This window comes from Panthera tigris, chromosome C1, assembly GCF_018350195.1.
Source record: "Panthera tigris isolate Pti1 chromosome C1, P.tigris_Pti1_mat1.1, whole genome shotgun sequence".
In the NCBI taxonomy this organism is placed as follows: Eukaryota; Metazoa; Chordata; class Mammalia; order Carnivora; family Felidae; genus Panthera; species Panthera tigris.
The window spans coordinates 152,331,234-152,353,656 of NC_056667.1; the positions used below are offsets into that span (position 1 = coordinate 152,331,234).

The 22,423-nt window shown below is 37.0% G+C and overlaps 1 protein-coding gene across 3 annotated transcripts in view; it reads right to left on the bottom strand.

The window, feature by feature from the left end:
• Positions 1–789: 789 nt before the first annotated feature.
• Positions 790–22,423, bottom strand: part of GRB14 (growth factor receptor bound protein 14) — a 115,787-nt gene continuing 94,153 nt past the window's right edge. For 2 of the 3 annotated variants that reach the window (XM_042994575.1, XM_007074649.3), the window contains 9 exons: positions 22,017–22,154; positions 16,731–16,841; positions 16,444–16,539; positions 10,078–10,158; positions 5,286–5,402; positions 5,122–5,194; positions 4,880–4,967; positions 2,595–2,688; positions 790–1,257 (listed from right to left, as the gene is read on the bottom strand). In XM_042994575.1, the coding sequence (XP_042850509.1) occupies positions 1,111–1,257; positions 2,595–2,688; positions 4,880–4,967; positions 5,122–5,194; positions 5,286–5,402; positions 10,078–10,158; positions 16,444–16,539; positions 16,731–16,841; positions 22,017–22,154 (945 nt within the window). In that variant the 3' untranslated portion in view covers positions 790–1,110. The remainder of the gene's footprint in view (positions 1,258–2,594; positions 2,689–4,879; positions 4,968–5,121; positions 5,195–5,285; positions 5,403–10,077; positions 10,159–16,443; positions 16,540–16,730; positions 16,842–22,016; positions 22,155–22,423) is intronic. The other variant, XM_042994576.1, reaches the window with a different exon arrangement.

The following is a 22,423-nucleotide window of genomic DNA, read 5'->3' on the forward strand; positions in this document are numbered from 1 at the left end:
GAACAATGAATAGCCATCCACAAAAAGTGGGAAGAAAAGAATCACAGAATCCCAACAAAAACTTCCCAGATGGCCTCAGAGAGGCGATAAGGGAGGTAAGTGTTTCAAGTTTCCAAAGTCTTTGGTTTCCATAATGATGTTGCCAACTGAAAAGAGAGCAGACAGAGAATAGGACGAATTTGCCTATTAGGATCTTTATAGATTTTGAATCTTTGATCTCACCAGATTTGATGACAGGCCACAAAAGCATGTGCTAATTATATAAATCCCTTCCATATCCTGATCATTTTCTTTAAAAAGATAGCTCCAGTTAGTATTTAAGTGAATGAAATAAAACACAATCAATAATGTGCCACTAATAGGTACAATACCAGTGTTAAGTATTATAGGATAGTTAATGATTTAAAAACCTAATAAAAGTCATCCTGAAAAACCAACATACTTCAAAATAATTTTAAGCCGATACTTGAAAATATGATTTGATTTTAAGGTTACAATAAACTCAGAAAATATATAATTCAAAATACTTTTTAGTTTTATTAACAAGTTGTGGGTAGTTTCTTTCAATTGATAGCTCAAGATTTTATCATTCTTCTGAAGTTACAAAAAAAAGTAGTGTAATTGAAATTCAGTCTGCAAATAATTCATTCTGAACCCTCTCAGTTTTTTCATACTTTGTGTTTAAGAATTCAAATGCTACTCTAATAAATGAGGACAGAAAGATGTTTAAAATATGCATATTTGACGAAAATACTATAGTTATGTAAAATCACACAAGAACACACCAAATCATTTTTTCTGAGGTTTAATTTTAACTAATGAATTTTAGATGATAAATGTAATGTCAATTCAAATCTTTGCTTATCTGCAATGCACAGCTATTTTTTGTAACTTGTAGGTGAAATAGATTCTTTTCACCATGGCAATGTTTTCTCCCTTATTTATGGTCTTTCTTCCTTGCCTTTTCTTTCTTTTTCTTTCTTTCTTTCTTTCTTTCTTTCTTTCTTTCTTTCTTTCTTTCTTTTTTTTTCTTTCTTTCTCTTTTATTTTTATTTTTTTGTGTCGTGAGTCCTTTTTCTTCAACAGTTTAACAAGTCACTTCTGGTTTGGCTAAAGAGCAATCCTAGCACAATAATGTTTCAACTTGCAAGGAAGAACGCCCTTATTGAGTTGATAGAACTCCACCAGCTGGATTAGGTCTGTAAATCTCGTGTGGCCATCATCCAGAGTGTGGAACAATTCACCATCGTCTTCCACCTACAGGAGGGAAAACAGCAGACTGGTAAGATGGGCAAAATACCCTCAAGGGCAATCATATTCTATTGCACACTGTGTCTTTTTATACTAAAATGGAAAAGTGGATGAAACTAAAGGTTAATTAAAAGAATGTTATGATGTGCTTTCTGTTTGTAACTTCACTTGTATTTAAAAGAAATGTCATCTGACCCTAGGATCCAGAGCGTGGCTGCTCTACTTTCTACACCTCAAGTTCTCCTAACGTTCTATAGTTAGAATAATACGACTATTGTGAACCAACAGTGAGAAGTCTGCACTATTCGGTGCAAAAGTAAACACAAGATTTTAATGCTCTCATCGACAGAAATTAATTTCCATACCTGAATGTTGTCTACCTAACAGCTTCATCTATTATCTAGAAGCAAATATTCATATAATTTCTACCAGTAAATTGATTCTGAAGCAATCAAACATTATGTGAATGGAATGACAGCTGCTTCTTCTCTTCCTCCTCCTCCTCCTCCTCCTCCTCCTCCTCCTCCTCCTCCTCCTCTGGCAGTGACATTAAACATTAAAGAGGTCTTGTGACATTAAACAATTCATACTCACCCAAGGACAGTGAAGTTGGGAAGACACTTCATATGGAATTTGGATAATTCCAAAAAGAGGCCATTCAAAAGGAAATACTAGCAACTTAGCAATCTTAGGTAAAATGTTCCTGAAAGTAGACTGAATCTCTACTCCACACTACCTGTTTCCAACATATAGATCACATGCATATACACATGCACGCGAGCACACACACACACACACACACACACACACACAGCATCAACAGAAGCAACAAAAATCCCAAAGTGAAGTGTGCTACTCAGAAGCAGAATTACAGAAAAATTTTAAATGTGCTAAGAATAGTTTAAATGTTCTCCAGTTCTGCAGCACCTGTGTACCTATCCATAATGATTAAAAGCAAAACTACAAAAACAAAACAACAACAATAACAAAAAAAGCCATGTTTGAGATAAGAAAGCAGAAAGGGTTTAAAAATAATGGTTTTTAAAGAACCACTGGTACAATTCAGAAAGAATCTCTAGTGGCCTTTTAACAATAGGTGGCATGGGGTCCATGCAATATTGGTAAATCATATTTCATGGAAAAAGGGAAATTTAATTTTTACAATTCCTGTATTTCTTATATTAATTCAGGCTCATAAAACCATTTCTGCCAAACTTAAGTCTAGTCAAAGCACAAGCTCCCTGGTTATATTTAATAAAAGATCCAAAGAAAACCAAAGTTTCCAAAAGCTTATGCATTAAGGTCATCTCTAATATACAAATGTGAAATCACAAATTACTTACTGGTATAATTTGAAAATGCTTTATTTTTTGTCCATGACTCATTGACAGTACGAAAGTTTTGGGGTTACTCTGACTATCCCGCACCAAGAAAACTCTAAGGAGAGAGAAGGAATTTCAATATGTTTCTACTTTACTCATGTATTTCATAAAAATAGAGCATGCAACAAATCTAGAAAATATATTTATAAATGTAGCCAGAGTTTTCCTTTACTGTGTATTCAATGATGGGATTATCCAACATGATAAACAATCTGGTATAACATAATCTTGTGCTGTAAAACTGTCATCAGTGCTAATGCAATTCTAATAGGATAAATACACAGTGCATTTGTCAGGTTGTTTGCTCACAATAAGCAATATAATGCTACGTTGGCATCAAAAGTTAGTGCTACGTTCTTTTTCCATTGGAGGAACTGGGTATTCACACATAACACCTTTGTGCAGAGAATGGGGCATTAGCATATTATTACTGTAACTTCTGGGTTATGTTAGTCCCTGAAAAGAGAAAATTATTTAGAAGGAAATCATTTTGAACCCCTCTTCAACACTGATCCCCCTTTTTCTTTTGATTCTGGTTCCTACTGTTACATACACAACAGAAAGTGAGAAATGCATATATTCTAGAAAATCAATCCTGAAATCATTTATTAAATGTTGAGCAAAATGTTTTGAGTAAAAGAAACACCCAAACAACATATACTTCAATCATCAAGAATGCAGCAGAAAAGCCTCTATAATGTCAAGCTAGAAAAAACAAGACATGGCCTAATGGCCTAAGAGCAAATGCTGCTAGGCGTGGATTCTTATTTACTGGTGATACTGTGCAAAACCAGCTTTGTGTTAATTGTTGGCAAACAGATTGTGCAAACAATCCCCACTGGTGACTCCAATACTAATCTCACTGTGCCTGGGCAAAGAGGCAGCCAAATTTGAGCCATAACAGATGTCTGATGAGATTATCCATTCCATTTGTACTGTGTGAGATTCCGACATTACATCACTGGGAGATGGGACAAAAGGGAGTTTCACTGGTAAATCAAGCTGTAATTCTTTCTCCATTCCCGAGCGGATCACCGCTACCATCTAGTGGACTGCCTGGCATCATCGCATCTTTCCAAAGGATGTACCCCACCCCCCATGTTTCATTAAAGATTTAAAAAATAAAATAAGATAAAGATAGTATCATTCTTTATTCATTTATTTCATAAAATTTATAAAAAACTAGGCTCCAAAAGTAGGGAAATTATAATCCTTCAAAACAGTTTAATGATTCTTTGTGAATTATTTCTTTTCTTGGTCTCATCGGATTGTAATTCTGCTGATTGCTCAAATTTATATCTAAAACGACTGTGCTCCACATAGAGAAGTATATTAAAATCTTCTCTTATTTAGAGTCTAGTGAAATGCTGACTTGCTATTAATAATCTTCCATGTGAAGATGCATTTTTATCCAAATGTCAGTATTAAATCACCTTGAAATCTTGTCATCATCTTAGGCCAACCCTTGAAGATAAAAGGCCCCATCAAGCACTTGTTTAAATTGATGCTGGTTTCATTTCTAGTCCAAACCTCAATACAACCCCCTTGATTTGTACTGCATTTGAAAAGAGAATTTTGCCAGCATTACAGGAAGTATTTGAAATACTCAGCGATCGGAGAAAAAGAAAATGCTTCAGAGTGTAAATATTTCATAATACAATTTACATTTCTCTTGTATCTTCCATGGTATCCCACCCAAAAATGACATGAGAAACACTTAAGAGAAACCCTCTTCTCATAGGTTTACACTACTTTAAGCTGTTAGAACTTGGAGAAAATAGGAATGTACACAGAGAGAAAAAAAATAAAACAAGCAGTCAAAATATACAAAAAAGAGTTCATATACTCTGCGTCAAACTTAAAAACATATATAACATGTAAGATAATGTCATGACACAAATCATACTTTGGAATCCTATTACATGTTCAAATCAAAACGTTGACCCCTAAGAACAAGTTCAGTTTTAACTGAGATACTGGTGTTGGCACAAAATGGGTAATATTAGTGATCATTAGTTAACTGGCAGAGCATCCTATTCACTTATCTGTTCGTTGATGCACAGATATAAGCACGCATGACATAATAGGTTTTGTATAGATAACTGCTCAGATACAACAGTAACCACCCCTACAGAACAGAATCACTTCTGTTTTATGATATGCTGAAGTCAAAACTATGTGTATTAACTAAGTAATTACCGATCATAAGAGGGATCACAGTCACTACCATTCTAAATCAAACCTACCCATCCACAAGTCCTTGCTGAATAATCAATCGCTGTGCTTCATCTCTAGAAATTTTGTGGTGAAACCATGGCTGCGACCGGTGGATGGCTGAAGAAATAAAAAGGGGGGGGGATACAGAGCTGTGTTTGAAATCCTCACAATTTAATTACATACACTTTCCACCACAGCCACTCACTCCCCTCACCCATGTGCACATCCACCCAGCCATTCATTCAGTCCCAGTGAACAGGCACAGACATACCCATGTTTGTGGCAGAGCTCTGGGAAGAGGCAGTAGGGCTACCATGAGTGGCCAGGCGTAAGCATCCTTTTTTCTGCACAAGGAAAGGGAAAACAGATTTCAACTTTTCGGGTAAGACAAACTCGAATCATAAATACTTTTGAAGAATGTGAAGTTATTTGTACCCTCCAAGCGAGTCCTTCTTCAACAGCGACTGAAAGGGCTTCCGTGGGATTTTCTATAACTCTGCTTTTCTGGCCTGAGAAGTCCATTGCTACTAGAGAATTCTCTGATATACTTCTCTGGGAAAAAACACATTTTTTTAACATTAAATTATCTTTGAAAGTTATCTTTCAGTGCTTTGCTGGCAATATGTTTCCATTCTAGAATGTGAATCCAAAGGTGGCTGGCAAGAAATTAAAAAGTTAAAAGTACATATTTAATATAAAATGGTGCTGTGAAGTATTTTGGTTAAATAAATTACATAGTTATTTGTTAAGATCACTGAATTAAATGTTGAGTAAAGAGATTAAAAGCTTTCAAAGTTAGCATGACTTTCTCTTAAAAGAACCTTCTCTCTTCCCATTCTCTGGCAAATTCTCTGGTAAAACCCTGTTTCTGGATATTCTCTTGAGAACACCAATTTAGAAAGGAGTAACTCTTCCTGTGGCTAAAAGACCCACCACTTCAGAACTAATCTCTGTTATGATTGGAGATTCGTCATTATCATTTAAATGTCAACCCTATCTGCTGATGAAGCAGCTGTTTTATAAGTCACAGTGGACAAAGTTATCTGAGAAAGAAATAGTACTCATTTTATAATGGAACAAAATACAATACGTATCTTAAAAGTGTATCACATCAAGGTTCATCTTACTTAGAAAATAAAATTTAGTGGAATAATGACTCCGGTAATTCCATATTAAAATTTTTATGATTTAATATATGAACATTTTCCATCTCGTGAGGATGAACACGGAAAAATGAGACCTGCAAAAATCAGTCTGACTAAAGAAGAACTGATGTACAAGGAAGACATCTCCAAACAAACATAATTTAAATGAACAATGAAGTCTTCCCCTGGCCATTGCTTTTTGTTTTCATATTCTCTGAAGGTGAAAATAAACTATCCCAAACCTGGACTTTAGTTTTACTCTTTGTTTGGTGAGGGCTCTACTCTGCAACCAGCTTTTAAACAAGCGTGCCATCCCAAGTCGGTCATCCTAATACAAGACAATGATCAAGAGTCTCCGTCAGTTTGCTAAGAATTCAAACTCTCCCAAAGGGGAAAAAACATTCAAGAACAGCATGGACAATGTTTAACACTGACTCCCCCTCATTAACAGAGGAGTGAGACAAAAAATGGAGTTCTAATAGTAAAGGAAGAGCCAGTGTGCCTCTGGAGACTGGTGGCGTAAGGCCTTTTTCTAACTCCGCACATGGATCCGGCCCTTCCTAGCTTCATCTAAAAGACGGCAGTCAAATGTATGTTTGCAAGAAAACCTAGTCCACACAAAACAATGGGGGCCTCACTTATCACCGCATCATACATCTCACTTCATTAGCATTTGCTATTTCCTCTTCCAACCCTGCTGTAGTGGTCCACAATCTTATTACGGTTCATCTTTATTTCTAGAGATCCGGCATGCAATCTTTCATTTGTTCCAGGAGCCTTTGTAACTGACAGCTGCTCTTTCCAGACAGATGCCGTCTCTGTAATCTCTATCTGCTGTCACACCTTACTTTGCCCTTCTCACCCCGTGATCTTCTGTGCCGGGCTGTAGACCAGTCGGATACACTTCTGCTTTGCTGACATTAATGAAAAGCCTCCACCTGCCCACACCACAGAGTAACTAATCTCAATCATAATGATAGCTTTATCCTTACAATATCTCTACTTCATGTGCCAAGATGGGCTCTGTAATCACAAGGTCCTGATAACATAAAAATACTGTTAGGAAAGAAAAATAAACATAACCAGTTGTTCCTGTTCTTGTGTTTTTTTTCCTACAATACAATAGGATGAAATGTAAAACAAGATCCCATGTTCCATAATTACTTGACATTAGTAGGGAGTCTACAATACAAATAAATATTTTCATTTGCTACAATGACTACACTAGGGAAAACACAGGAATATAGCAAATGTGTTCTACTGAATAGCAGGTGGTGGATGAAAAATTAATAGTTTACCTTTGGTGGACAAAGAAATAGAAGTGAAGCAGATTCTGACTTGAACTCAAAAGGTCATTTTCAGCTCAATTTCTTTCACGTAAGAAAGCAATGTTGATAACATTCAGAATCAGTGTATTTCTCAAATATTTGTCCCTTTTTTCTAGCTCTTTCTTCTGGTGGAATAAACAGGGAAAGCCCTGAAAAAGGGTCCATGATTTTAATGACATACCTCTTTTTGCAAGAAAGAAGAGGCCTGGGTACACCCTGGATTATGCAGGCCACACTTTGAGATCGGATCCAGTCACTCCTAGTCAGCCTGAGACAGAAAATGTTTTTCAGGGAGTTTACGCAGGTGGCAACTAGTAGCCACACTCTCTGTCACCCCATTTGGAAGATGTTGATAAACCTGCAGCAGAGTCCTTAGCAAGAGAGCACAGAATTCCCTGATACCATTCTCTCCTCTGCTTCATACAGGCTCATAGGGCATCAGAGATGCAACCAATTCCTGAAATTATGCAACTGCCCCCCTTATTTTATACTGCAGGACACGAGTGACTCAAACAAGGTCACAAAGGCAGCTCAATGTAAATGCAGTGACAGATAGGCTCTTTCCAGGGTCATTTATGTACCACAGGGTGGAAGATAGAGAGAAGAAACTCACTTTTCAATGTCTAGCTCAGGGTCAAGAGTAAGGACTAATAAGGACTTGAGTAGACCAGTTTTCCCCATCTCATCTCTCCAATCAGGGCCATACTAACAGATCCTCCTTTAAATGAATCTTTGTGCTGAAAAGGACCAAATATATTTGGCTGCCTGAAATATCTGCTGATGATGCTCATTTCAAAGGCTGATAGGGGTGGCTATTATGTGCTATACACAGCTATGATGTTCATTACGGTAGGAGAAATTTTTTTCTTACTTCCCTTCTCAAAATGTATCCCTGGAGAAGTTAAGAATAGTGTTCCTTTAACAATATAATTCAAGTATACTCGGTTTTCTGTGTTGCTCACTGAAGATAGTGCCTGGATGAAAACCAACAGAGGCAGGTGAGGGGCACTGACAGTCATTATAGAGGTCACTGATTCTTCCATGATAACCTAGAAAGGTGGGATTCTGTATAGACATCAAAGTAAACACAAATACCTCCCCAAACATCTCAGTTTCCTTTATGTAAGTTAAGAAGAACGGAGGTATAATTCTCAAGTGCTATTCTCTCTGATCTTGATAACTGCCATACAGGACAGATAGGTCCTCGCTACACAGGCCTCCTACAAAATCCCTATCTCCAGCCAGATTCACTCAAGAAGTGTCTTTTTCCTACACACTGTGTTGAAGAAGCAAAGTTATACTAACCAAGCTGTCGTGTAAATATGGATTAGCAACAGGCCCACTTTCAATGGACAGAGGCAAGAGTAATGCCATGCTTATGATGCTAATCACCACGATGAGACTGGAAAATGCTTTGTTTATGACAATTTTTCCCTATGATTAACAGACACTAAGCAACTGCCTCCAAATGCATGGCTGCTATTAATGTGCTCATCCTAAAATCTTTAGATACTAAAAGAAATTTAGAAGGACTTAGAAAAGGATTAAGATCATAAAATCCATTATTCTTTCTATATATGTGGATTGAAAGATGAAGGTAAGCTGACAAACTATAAAAATATTCACCTAAAGCAACTGCTGTTATAAAAATTCATTACAGTCTTTAGTTTCTTATTTTAGGGCTTAAAAGTGATCTGACACAAAGATGAAAAGTTACTCTTCCATAACGAAAAGCAACGTAACCACAGATAGGAGTTTTTTTCCATATTAGTCTATCAGACTTAGTAATCAACATTATTTCATGCCTCATTCCTAGAATTGAGCATTTCATCTGCTACATTACATGTGGGGAAATGTGCCTTCCTTGGTCACAGTTATGAGGAGCAGATTTTTAACCTATGTGGAAATGCAGTATGTTAGCTGATTTGTAACACAGGCACATACACCCGAATTCCTAATATACTCAATATTAAGGAGCAAGAGCAAAAATAGTAGAACGTAAACTTTTAAGTTCAGAAATAAATTTCGTGTGTTAAGGCACAGTAAGTTAAAATTCGGTTCTAAAGAAGGGAAAAGATGTGTCTGTGTGTATCTGCAAGTAAATATTCAAGTTGCATTTAGCATAAATCTGAGAAGTAGTGTTAGACTTTATGTAATGCAAGACCTACATTTTGGTTAGCAGTTTTTGGGTTTCCTGAAGAGCAGTTTGCTTTTCAAGGACGTAGACCTTAAAAATTTTGTTGTTAGAAAGCCAGAATGGCAAAAGAGCTCACCTGTGTGTACTTTAGCATTTAAAATTCCAAACTACTGGCAGCTTTATACTAGGCTGTGACAATTCCAGAATTAATATTAAAATAAATAAATAAACCCACGATGAAAATCAATAATTAAAGAAACATCTACAGTCTCAAGGAAAATATTCTATAAATCATATCAAAATGTAATCCTCCAATGTTGTAATGACACAGAATGACTCACATAACTCTTTCAATTTTCTTTAACATATAACATTATCTATTTTAATTGAATACTTTGTGATACTGGACTGCTGTGATTTGATCACATAGGCTGCAATCATGTGAAATCCAAGAATAAATAATTCCATATAACATTATGTTAGATGGTGTCGTTACTTTACTTAACCAAAAGGACTTACAGTGTAAGTGTACTGCAATGCACATCTATAATGCAATAAAATTGCAAGTGAACAGAATGTAAATATAAAATATATAGATTAATAAATATGGTCCTTACCATGGGTGATATACTCTGAGAACTGCAGCCACTTCTACCTTGATATGGATGCATGTAATTCTGGTACAGCTGCATGCCATACTGCAGAACAAATAAATAAAAACGCATTCCCATCACTTTTACTACATGGGCAACTGATGAAAATTCAATACTTTAATTATAAATAATCAATATGAAAAATAAAAATTATAAGCTTTCCTTACAACAAATAGTAAAGCAACCATAACTTTGAAAGGTAAGCTTCTAGTGCCCTACAATGATACATTAAAAAGACAAGTGTTTTTTACTTGAATCCACACTTAAAGTCTAGTTCAGCAGTATAAAAATCTGAAACGGACATTCTTACTCATTATTCTTAGCACCCTGGTGCCAAAAGCATTGAAGGAGTATATCACCTAATGATAAGAAAGCTCACTTGGGAAGGATGCCACTTTATGAAACAAGGACTCTGAAAACCTTACAGGCATCGTAAGCAAAACAGGGTAAAATTCACCATAACTCTTCAATGACTGATTGACAAATTATATCATCTCTCTGGCAAATCCATAAACTTGGCTCTATGTTAAAGATTCTTGACACTGTAGCATCCTCTAGTAACAAAACTCTTATCACATTGTTTCATTTCTGGCTCTAAATTCAGGGAAATCAAAATGGTGGGGAATCAGGCTGATCTCACACAAACGGTCACAAAATACAATGTAAGTGGCAGAACCACGGCATCTTTATTTTCAGGAGGTAGCACTGTAAGACTCGGCTGCCAGGCTACACGATTAGATTAGAAAGTGGGTCTGGGCTGTAAGTAGAATACTAGTTTAAGAAACATTAAGAATGCTAGCTGCCATGACTCCTGGGTGGCTCAGTTGGTTAAGCACACAACTCTTGATTTTAGCTTGGGTCATGATCTCAGGGTTCGTGGGTGCAAGCCCCGCACTGGGCTCTGAGCTGGCAGTGTGGAGCCTGCTTGGGATTCTCTGTCTCCCTCTCTCTCTGCCCCTCCCTCGCTTGCACGCTCTCTATGAAAAATAAATAAACTTAAAAAAAAAAAAGAATGCTAACTCTCATGGGGTGCCTGGATGGCTCAGTAAGTCAAGCAGCTGACTCTTGACCTCGGGGTCCTGAGTTCAAGCCCATGTTGGGCTCTGCACTGTGTGTAAAGCCTAGTTAAGAAAAAAAAAAAGTATGCCAACTGCTAGAACCAAATTCATCTTGGAGGGTTCACCATCTGAAGCTAGAAGGTACTCCCCTAAGATTTACGCCACTTTCTTTAAAACAAAACAAAACAAAGCAAAACTACAATGGCACAGAGAGGGCTTTTCTTTTCTTTTCTCTGGCTACCCTCGACAATTCTCTCCATTTCACAGATTTGCGATGAACTTGGAAATAGGCCCTATATAAAAGATTGAGGAGACACCATGGAATCCAATCTCTCACCCTTAGGATGAATTCCATTTAAACATTCCAACAGAACTGTTTCTCTACTAAAGACTATTTCTGTAACAGCAATTCCAGCAAACTGGATATATTTGGTAATTAGGCAGAAATCAGAGGGCGGCTTGGAGAGTCTCTGTTTCCAAGATTTTGCTTTTAACATGAATACAAACCCACATTCATTTAAAATTCTCTATGATTATTTCTTTATCCAATTATTTCCCAACTTACAAAAAGTATTTTTTAATTTACAGTTTGATTGACATTAATGGAACCTAATGAAATTTACTTTAAATCAACTCTAAACCTACCATAACTGTAAAAAGAAGACAGAGGAGCCTAATTCCTAGTCAAGTTCATTTTGGAGAATATACAGTAAGTTCTAACCAATATTTCCACAAGGTGCACACATGCTGCTTGGTGGCCTTTTATTTATCTGTAGTGAAAAGCCAGCTATCTACTAATAAGACTGTTTCCTTCAAAGATGTATTATCCCTGGTACCTTGTAGTGTTAGGTAGCTGCTTCTGTGCTATTGGTCTTTAGTAGGCATTTAACTCAGGCCGAGGGATAGGGCATGAGTCACCTTAACATGTCCCTGTCCTACAAAGGGGCAGATAAGGGACCAAAATATGTTAGAAGCTGACAGAGTTCTAGTTGAAGGGAAGGGAAGAATATAACATGTAACTAGGACACTGTACATGAGCAATTCTCAGATTTTCTATGAATCTATATTTAATTGGAACTTATCCAAAGAGAATAGGAGGATCTTCCTCTGACACCACATTAACAGTTTACATGTGTATATGAAAAAAAAAGAAAGGAAAATAAAATTAGGAGGCCAAATTCTTGGAGGAGGCAGTATCTAGTAAGTAGCATGTAAGGAAAATCAGGGGCCCTTTCAGTCCGATCAGCATACAGACTCATGTCTCCCTGCGCTTCCAACGAAGTCCAATGATAATCTGGAAATACAACAGACAGCCAAAGGAGAAAAATCAAAAGACACCTTTAACACCAAGTGAGTTCAGGTGCACCAGCCAGGGGGATAAAACAGGTACCCACTGACGACAAGCTGCCAGGGGAAACCAACTGACTCCCCTGTTAGAGCATTTCAAATATGTGTTCTGGCAAGCCCTGCCTTCCTGCATCTGGATATGTTAAAACAGATCTGTTTAACAGATCTGTAAAACAGATCATATCACTTTCCCATTTGAAACTGTTAGGTGGTTTATCATTGCCTCCAGGATAAAGGTTCTCAGTGATGCCTGCCTCCCTCTCTGCCTCATCTGGAAAAGCTTTACCACAATTGAACACACACACACACACACACACACACACACACACACACACACACGGGATACATATATAGTAGGCAGAATAATGGCCCCGATAGATGTCCACATTGTAATTCCTGGAGCCTGTGATTAGGTCAGGTTACCTGGCAAAGAAGAATTAATGCTGCAGATAAAATTAAGGGTGCCAATCAGCTGATGCTGAAATTAGGTGAGTATCTTGGATTATCCAGGTGGATCCAATATAATCATAAGGGCCCTTATAAGTGGAAGGGGAGGCACAAAAGAGAACTGAGTCATAGCATGAAAAACTCTTGGCTTAATATTGCTGGTTTTAATGGTAGAGAAAGGGACCATGAGCCAAGAAATCTTGGCGGCCTCTAAAGTCTGGAAAGGGCACGAGAAATGGATTCTCCCTCAGTCTCTGGAAGAGAATGTAGGCTCTCAGATACCTTGTGTTTAGGACAATTAGACCCATTTCAGACTTCCTGAATGACAGCGGTGTAGGATAATAAATTTGTGTTGTTTTAAGCCACTAAAGTGGTCATTTGTTATAGCACCCATAGAAACTAATACAATGGAGCATCTTTAAAGTGGACATTTGTGCCTTGAAAGATGGTTTAAAAAGAAATCAAATGAGAAGAAAAAGTGAAAAGGAGACAATCTTCCAGAAGCTAAGCATCCTGTATATGGAAGGATCAAAAAAAGCTTTTAATACATTTCATCAATTCTTAGACACACGTTTCTTTTCAAATTTTAACATCCATAAATTTGCCTTAACTTAACTATGGCATCTTATATTCACTGTGGACCGAGTGACTTGCCATTGCCTGAAATGTTTGGTGAGATCAAAAAATCATTTGCATCAAACCTTGCAAGGGGGATGCCACTGTCTAGAAAGACAACCCCAGGGACCATGGCAGAGCACCTATCTGAGAAGTTATTCCTCCCTGAAGCTCCTGATGGCACAGAGCTAGAGAGTTTGTATGAAATATGGGTGTCCATGCTCTGAGAAAAAATGATTCAGGAAAACCAGACTTAGAATTTGAAGTTTTATAGATAGCTCACACAATTTATTTCAGGTAGATAGATAGATAGATGTGTGTGTGTGTACACAAAATTGATAAAGGATGAAAATCTGTATCTGTAAGTCTAAATAAATATAAAATAACTAAATGAAAATAAAAATCATAAGTGATATGAAAGCATATCATAATTTTACTGGCAGAATTCTACTTATGCAAAAAAAAAAAAAAGGTGAATCCTAGTAAAATCAGTTGCATGTTAGAAAGACTGCTTTAAGGAAGTGAGTTAAAAAAAAAAAAAAAGGAAGTGGTCTTACCATCTGCTCCTGACTTGGGTGTTTGACCTTGAGATCAAATTAGAAGGGAGGAAGCCTTGACTAACAAGGTTGGAAAGCATCTCCTCTACCAGCCTACCCTGATTTCCAGAGTTCTAAGGGAAGGAAAGAGAAAACCAGAGACCTCAAGGTACTTTCTCTACTGTGACTGTGATGAGTTAAAGGGTTCCAAAGAATGCCAGCCTCTTCATCTATAAAAGGAGAAGACTAGATGAGGTTACTGGTTCTTAATCAGGCATACATCTGGAATTCACTCACTAAATCGGGATCCCTAAGGACCGGGCTGGGCACATAGGACTTGACAGTGCTTCTCAGATGATTCCAATGCATATCCCAAGTTAACTAATTACTACTTCTTTGTCTGGTTTGCAACACTCTTTAAAGTTCTTTTCTTTTTTACATTTTATGACAATGAGAACATAGAAGCAATTACTTACCATGAGGGTTTCAAAGAATCAAGACTTCTAAGCTTTGTTGAAACCAAAATCATGATAGTCATTTAACGGTTGACTATTGAAAACAAGTCTCTTGTAATAAAGTAACTACGGTAGCTATCTGCCATAACAGCAAAAGGAAGCAAATTTCATAGTTAATCCAAAAGCTTCCTTTAAGCCATTTAAATGATGTTTCTTCCAATACCACTTCACATCCACTAGGATAATTATTTTTTTTAAAGGAAAATAACAAGTGTTAGTGAGGATATGAAGAAATTGGAATTTTCATATAGTGCAGGTGGTAAACGTTAGTCACTTTGGAAAACATTTTGGCAATTCTTCAAAAGGTTAAACAGAATTACCATATAACCAGCAATTCTACTTCTCAGTATATACCCTCAAAATTGAAAACAGGTATCCAAACAAATACATAAACACACATGTTCATAACAGTACTATACACGATAATCAAAAGATGCAAACACCCAAGTATCCATTAATGGATAAATGAAAAAACTGCCTTAACATATATCTATACATCTGTAAACACACACACACACACACACACACACACACACACACACACACAATGGAATATTATTCAGCCATAAAAAGGGAATCAATTATGGACATGCTATAAGGTGGATGAACTACAAAACAACATGCTAAATAAAAGAAGTCAGACACAAAAGATCAGATATTATATGATTCCATTTATATGAAATGTCCAAATAGGTAAATCATATAGAGACAGATACAGGCATGGATGGTTGCCAGGGGCTGGGAGTCACTGCTTTATGGTTATGGAGTTTCCTTTTGAGGTGATAAAAAATTTTTGGAGCTAGACAGAGGTAGTGGTTGCACAACATTCTGAATGAACGAGATGCCATTGTATTGTTCATGTTGTTAATGTGTACACAGTTAGTAATATGTTCATAATGTTAGCATAGTTAATTAAAATAGTTAATTCAGTTACTTTTATGTTATGTGAATTTCACCTCAATTACATAAAAGAATAAAAAACATATACAATTTTATTTAAAAAGATAAAAGATAAAATTTAAAAAAGAATAAAAAATAAAAGAGCAAATAAAAAAAAGAATAAAAAATAAAACTGTTTTCCAAAACTTGTAAGACAGCTAATAATTCTGATTCTGATTATTTTGCCCTTCTTCAAAAGGAAATGGTTGATAATTTTTATAATTATGAAGTTGTGTTAAATTTACTACCATACAAGTTTTGAAATTAAATGTTTTCTATACATTCTAGAAGAAATCACTCTATGTCTCTCTTCCCCACATAACCTTTAGAACATTCTTACTCCTTTCAAAATGCTCACTAACAAACTATGCTTATTTAGGTTACAATTTCTACTTAGCACAAAGTGGATGTTTTCATAGTATATCAGTAAAATTTGCATAATAATTTGAAGTAAACTATAAAACAACTTATACAACACTTAAATTAAATGTAAAACCATCACACTAAACATACTTCAGTGGGCACATTTTAAAATATATGTCACGTTGGATTGTTGACAATACGTTGAAAATGCATACTGAGTCATGTATAGAAGTTTTAATCAGTTACACTAGCTATCTATGTAATACTCTTTAAAAAATAAAATTCAGAGCATTTGTAAAAATGGAATACTTACTCCACACACAAAAGATAAATGCATTAGGCGATTCCACTCTACTCTGCAAATGTTTATCTTTTAGATAAAAAAAATAAAATACATACATTTGGGTACATGGACTCATAGTGAGTCTTCACATTTTGAAATACAGATGTTTTCACACTTTCATGGCACTCCCAGCATTTAATAGGAATTCACGCCTGCGACGAGATTACCTTAAGCAATCTAATCGCGGTCACCCAGCACGTCCTACTCTGCTCTTCTTCTGCACAGAGCATTTTCAGGTCTCGGGGCCCTCCCGCTTTGTTAGGCTAGAAGGCCACAGCACATTGTTTATCGTTAATGCATATCTTGAAGGTAACACCTGTTGAAATAAAAGCCACTAAAATTCTCCTATATATAAGAGAAAGCTGTCTCTTTTTAAAACAAATTAAAAGAAACTCAAGCTTACCTAAAAGGCTGAGGCTTGCTTTATTCATCTATCAAAATATTAAGCCTGTACCTTAAAGCAGAATCCATAGTTAGTCGGTGCTCCGTGTTTTTTTTTGCCGGCCAGTGACACATAAATATCACTATTGCCAAATTCGCTGAAAAACTGCAAATGCCGTGGTTCCTTTAAAAAAATATATATGTGAGTGTTGAAGTGAACACATATTTTGGCACACTCTCTTTGTGTTTCTATCATGTTGCATAATTTATACCTTGGCAAAAAATATTCCAAGTAATGTCACAGAAACAAAAGGGAAGAAAAATTAAGTTACTATATCCATAAAAGAACCAGAAGCTTGATACAATATTATTTGAGAAGTGGCCACTTGTTTGTAAGTTTAACTTCCAGTATACAGCAAAACATTTACCTTCCTATTTAAAGTTTTCTCTTTAGAGCCAAAGCATAAGAGACTCTTAAAAACTGAGAGCAAGCTGAGGGTTGATGGGGGTGGGAGGGAGAGGAGAGTAGGTGATGGGTACTGAAGAGGGCATCTTTTGGGATGAGCACTGGGTGTTGTATGGAAACCAATTTGACAATAAATTTCATATATTAAAAAAAAAATAATAAAGTTTTCTCTTTAACTACCATTTCAGGAATCTCAGGGAAAGAGGCAGCAAAGGATGGCTTTTGGAAATGTTTTCCTTGTCCAGGTTTCAAATAATGGTAGTTGAACAAAGGCAAGAAGCTTGGTTTGAGCTTCCACGGCAGTCAGAGAAGGAAGAGAAAGAGACAATGATTCTTGCTTTGTTTAGAAACGATCACCCCTCCTGTTTGCGTACTGCCCAGCACATCACAGTAAACAATGAAATAGGTGGCCTGACTACTTTTATGAAAAGAAGGAAGCCTGTACAGATGAGTTCAGGGAAATTACCTGGCAGTGGAATGTGTCTGATGTTCAAGGCAAAGTGGAAGGAATCATGAACAGCTATTTCTTCTCTGGGAAATCCATGAGATTTAAAGCTGGTCATGGGAAATCACTGGGTCATATTATTCTGTGACAGGTTAATAACTTGAAGAAGTGCTTAATTCTGGGGTTGAATGCATAATCTAAACTGACCAAAATGCATTTGTTCTTTAAAATCTTGCTACTAGTAGTGTGGTCCCAGACGCGCAGCATCAGCATCACCCGGGAGCTTATTAAAAATGTAAAATGTGTGGCCCCACCACAGACCTACTGAATCACAATCTGCATTTTAACAAGGCCTCAGGTTATTCATATGCACCGAAATTTGAAAGGCAATGCTCAAAATAAAGCAAAACAGAAAAGACAGAAAACCCAGAACATTCAGCAGTTTGAGCAACCCATTCAGATCCAAATCCAAAATACTTCTAGTCATTTACCAGCAGGCTATTGCATCCCTGATGACTGGTAGAGTGAGAGTGTCTGTGTATGCCACTGTTCCTCTGTGTGTCACTGTTAGGCATTTTGATCTAATGAATGACTACAGTTCCCAACTCCATGGGAGAATAAGGCAGAAAAGAAAACTGTTGAAAGAGATCCAGCCTCGCGCCCTTGGAACAAGGGGAGAGGAAGGAGAGAGATACTCTTACTGTCATGGCTTTTAAAACTATTTTTTGATAGAAACTGATTTGCTAGTAAAAATGTCTGATTTCTACGAAGAAAAGATAAAACCATCCCCCATCCACTGGTGCTGTAGAAGTCAACGTAGCTGAGTCATCTGGATGTAAGAAAAGGGCAGCTTGAGAAACCCTCGAAGGCTACAGAGGCATGATGGGTTTCATTTCTTGACAGATTTTTGCTCCATTACTGCAGACATATCAAGATTTACAAATCGAGACCACAAGCTTGGGTTGGCCTGGTTAGCAAAGGCTACACGTGCATGTGTATACAAGGGGAGAGTTGAAGAGGGGCATACTTAGAGGTTTCCCTAAATAAAAGTCACAGGCACATCTCCAAGGCTTGTAGCGGTGCTGAACTAACTCCCACGCAGCCCAGATCTTCAGAAATTACAATAAATCAAGACCTTCTCACAGAAAAAGGATAGGAAATTGTATCTTTGCCAGGTAGAAATGTCATTAGACATTAGATAACCTGCATAATTTAAATTAAGGTCATAATCCTTGAGGTTACCTAATACCTTGAATTTCTTTTTTTGAGGGGAAATTTAAAATCATTTTCATGTATGGAACATGAGCTCATTAGACACAGGCCAGAGAGAAGAATATTATGTACTGATACACAGCAAAGTCAGACACTATGTTGAAAAGAGCTACAATATGGACTGAGAACAGATGTTTGATGCTTGTGATTTTGCCTGGCCAAGGGAAAGACCATCACAAGAAAAAAGGCATGGGTCCGGTAGAAGGAATCAGAGCTGTCTTTTATATAACGGCTGGGCAGGGAAAGGGGGGGAAGGCTAAAGTAAAAATATAATGGGCAGTTGATTTTAATGAGAAACCTGTTGAAGAAGTGAGAATTTAGAAATTAAAGAAACATTATCGTATCTTCCAGTGAAGGTTCACTGGAAAAAGTACGATCAACATGATTACTGGATTTAGAAGCCACTTTTCTCTGATGTTAAAAGTAAAAAAATAAATAAAATAATAGGGGCACCTAGGTGGCTCAGTCGGTGTTCGACCTTGGCTCAGATCATGGTCTCACAGTTCATGGTTTCGAGCCCTGTGTCAGGCTCTGTGCTAACAGTGTGGAGCCTGCTTGGGATTCTCTCTCTCCCTCTGCCCCCGCCCCCCATTCATGCTTTCTGCCTCTCTCAAATTAAATGAATAAAGTTAAAAAAAAAAAAAAAAAGATAACCAAGCATGTATTTGTTTAAAAAACATCTTCATATATAACTTCACACTTACAAACAAAGGATAAAAAAGCAATCCCACTAAAATTTAGACCAAAGAAAATCCAAAACCTTAATTACAGAAACAGGTAATTATTTATCCTGACATTGTTTATGATAGAAAAATTTGAAAATTAGTTAAAATGTTCAAGAAAAATTAGTTTAATGCATATGTGTGACAGGATGCTAGGAGTCGAATGACATACACTTAAAAATAAAATACGTCTGTAAGAGAATGTATTACTAACTTAGTTGAGCCCCATTCCATCACTTAAACTTCAACGAAATACACACTCATATGCATGTACTCTTGCAAACAGCAACAAAGGAAAACCATATCTGAGGGAAAGCTCGCAAAAGTATGAAAGAATCAAGTATTACTCCTTGTGGCTCTGTATCTCCTGTTAGGACCACCACTGGTATATCTGGTCTCCCCATTAACTGTATTCTGGGCATTTCCATTTGAATGCTTCACCCTCAACACAATATATCTAGAGCTCAGATCATGATCTTACTTCTAAGATAATGTGATAGCAAACCTCCTATTCCTGTTTATTAAATCCTTGAGTGTTTCTTTATTTCCTTTTTTAAGAACGTTTAAAATGCTCCCTCTCCTTTCACATCAACAAGGTCAACAAGATCTAGCCACTTGCCATTGAATCTTGTATCCATCCCTTTCGCCACCCACACCCCCCCCACCCCCACCCCAGCTCATCATAGGCCTAGGTTAGATCCCATCAACTCCACTCTGCATTGCTGAGTGACTATCTAATTAGCATCTGTGTGTGCCTCTAGATAATCTGTTTCCCTGTGTCCCCCTCCACTCTCTGCTTCCTTTGCTCCCTCCCCTTCATTTCTCTCTCTCTCTCTCTCTCTCCCTCTCTCTGATTAAGCTCCCTATGGCCATAGTAATCTTACAACTTGATTATCTCACTCTCCTGCTCAAAAATTTTCATTGGCTTCCTACAGTGAGTTGAATGATAGTCATCCCCCTCCCCCACAAAAGATATGCCTGTGCCCCCATCCCAAGAAACTGTGAATATAACCTGATTTAGAAAAAGGGTCTTTACAGATGTAATTAAGTTAAGGATCTCAAGATGAGACAATCTCAGATTATCTGGGTGGGCCCTAAATGCAGTGACAAGTGTCCTTATAAGACATGGAGAAAGAAGAGAAGGCCACGTGAGGAGAGAGTGAGGCCTCCACAAGCAAACGTGTGCCTGCAGCCACAAGTAGCCAAGACAGAAAATCCTACAGAAATTTAAAGAATCACATAATGAGAGTGAGAAATAAATAATAAATGAACATTCCCAGGATAAAAGGAAAATAGAAATTTGCAGACTGAATGCATATGGTGAGAATCAAGTAAGATACATCAGAATACATGCGAATGCACCTAGAAATATGGTCAGGGAAGTTACTGAACACCAATGATTATCACAATATTTGAAAAACAGCCAGAAAAAAAATGACAGATTACCAACAAAGAATCAACAATGTTGTTTGACAACAACAGATGCATGAGAACAGAATTAAAATAGTCGCCCATGAAAACTCTCAAAAGTAGTTTCACATGAAAGATAATCAATGCATCGCATAAAATGTCAGCACTCATAAAACAAGGCATAGTCAACACTGACTAGACTACACAGAAATACAGACAATGCAGCGCTGAGCACTGTGAAGTTACATGTATGAGTGATGGTGCGTGTAGGAGCACACAAGTAGGTCTATGTGACTGCACAGGTATACACACACAAGCACACAAAGGAACACATATATCCACCCTGATGGTAATGTACCTTCCTTTAGGAATCTACAATCTAGCTAAGGAGACAAAACCAACACAGACAAAGGAATTAAAGAGCAATTACAGAGTCAGCTGGGTGTTACTAACTGCATCAACAACAGAAGTTCAGAAGTGGGCAAGGTCAGCAGCATAACCTGTGGTGAAAAGAAAAGATGTGCACTACATTGGACCTCAAAATCTGCAACCAAGGATAAGGAAAAAGGGGGTGAATTTGGAGTAGAGAAGAAATGAGCACAGTATGTGGTACTGAAATAAGAGCATCTAGATTTCCATCACAGGGCCTATGTTGAAACTAGTGTGAAACAAAGCTGAATAGTCAGTTCTTAAATGGATTATGGCAGGGGTACCAGGGTGGCTGGGTCCGTGAAGTCTCCGACTCTTGATCTCAGCTCCAGTAATCATCTCACAGTTCGTGAGATCAAGACCTGCGTCAGGCTCCACGCTGACAGCACGGAGCCTGCTTGGGATTCCCTCCCAGTCTCTCTCTGCCCTCTCCCCTGCTCATGTTGGGAGTCTCTCTCAGTAAGTAAGTAAATAAATAAATAAACATTTTTAAAGGATAGATAAATTGTAGCAAATATTTGGAATCTATAATTACCAACTCTTGATATAAGCAGTAAAAAAAGTAAACCCCACTTTAACTTACAATTCATAGCATATCATTGACATTTCAATTACCTTTGATGTCCCTTTTGTAGAAAAATATAAACCAGATCTTCTTAGAAGGAAGTAAATCTTTTTCCAGGACTTCTTTCCCTGTTCTTTTGCATGTAAGAAGCCATGGATTTCAGGATATGTGCTTGAACTCAGAAACATCTGGAAGAAAGTTAGACATTCTCATAGTATTTTTGAATCAATGATAGTGTAGCCTTATAATAATCTTGTTAAGATTTCAAATATAACCATGTAAAATCTAACAGGGTCAATACCACTTATACAAGCCATTATAGAAATGGCAATATAAATACAACGGAAAATAAATCAGTCTTTTGACAACCCAAGGCAAGTTCCAAATAAAAATATGTGCACAAAATATACATTCTAAGTGGTCAGTACTTAGCCAAACACCAAACTGTTAAGTTATT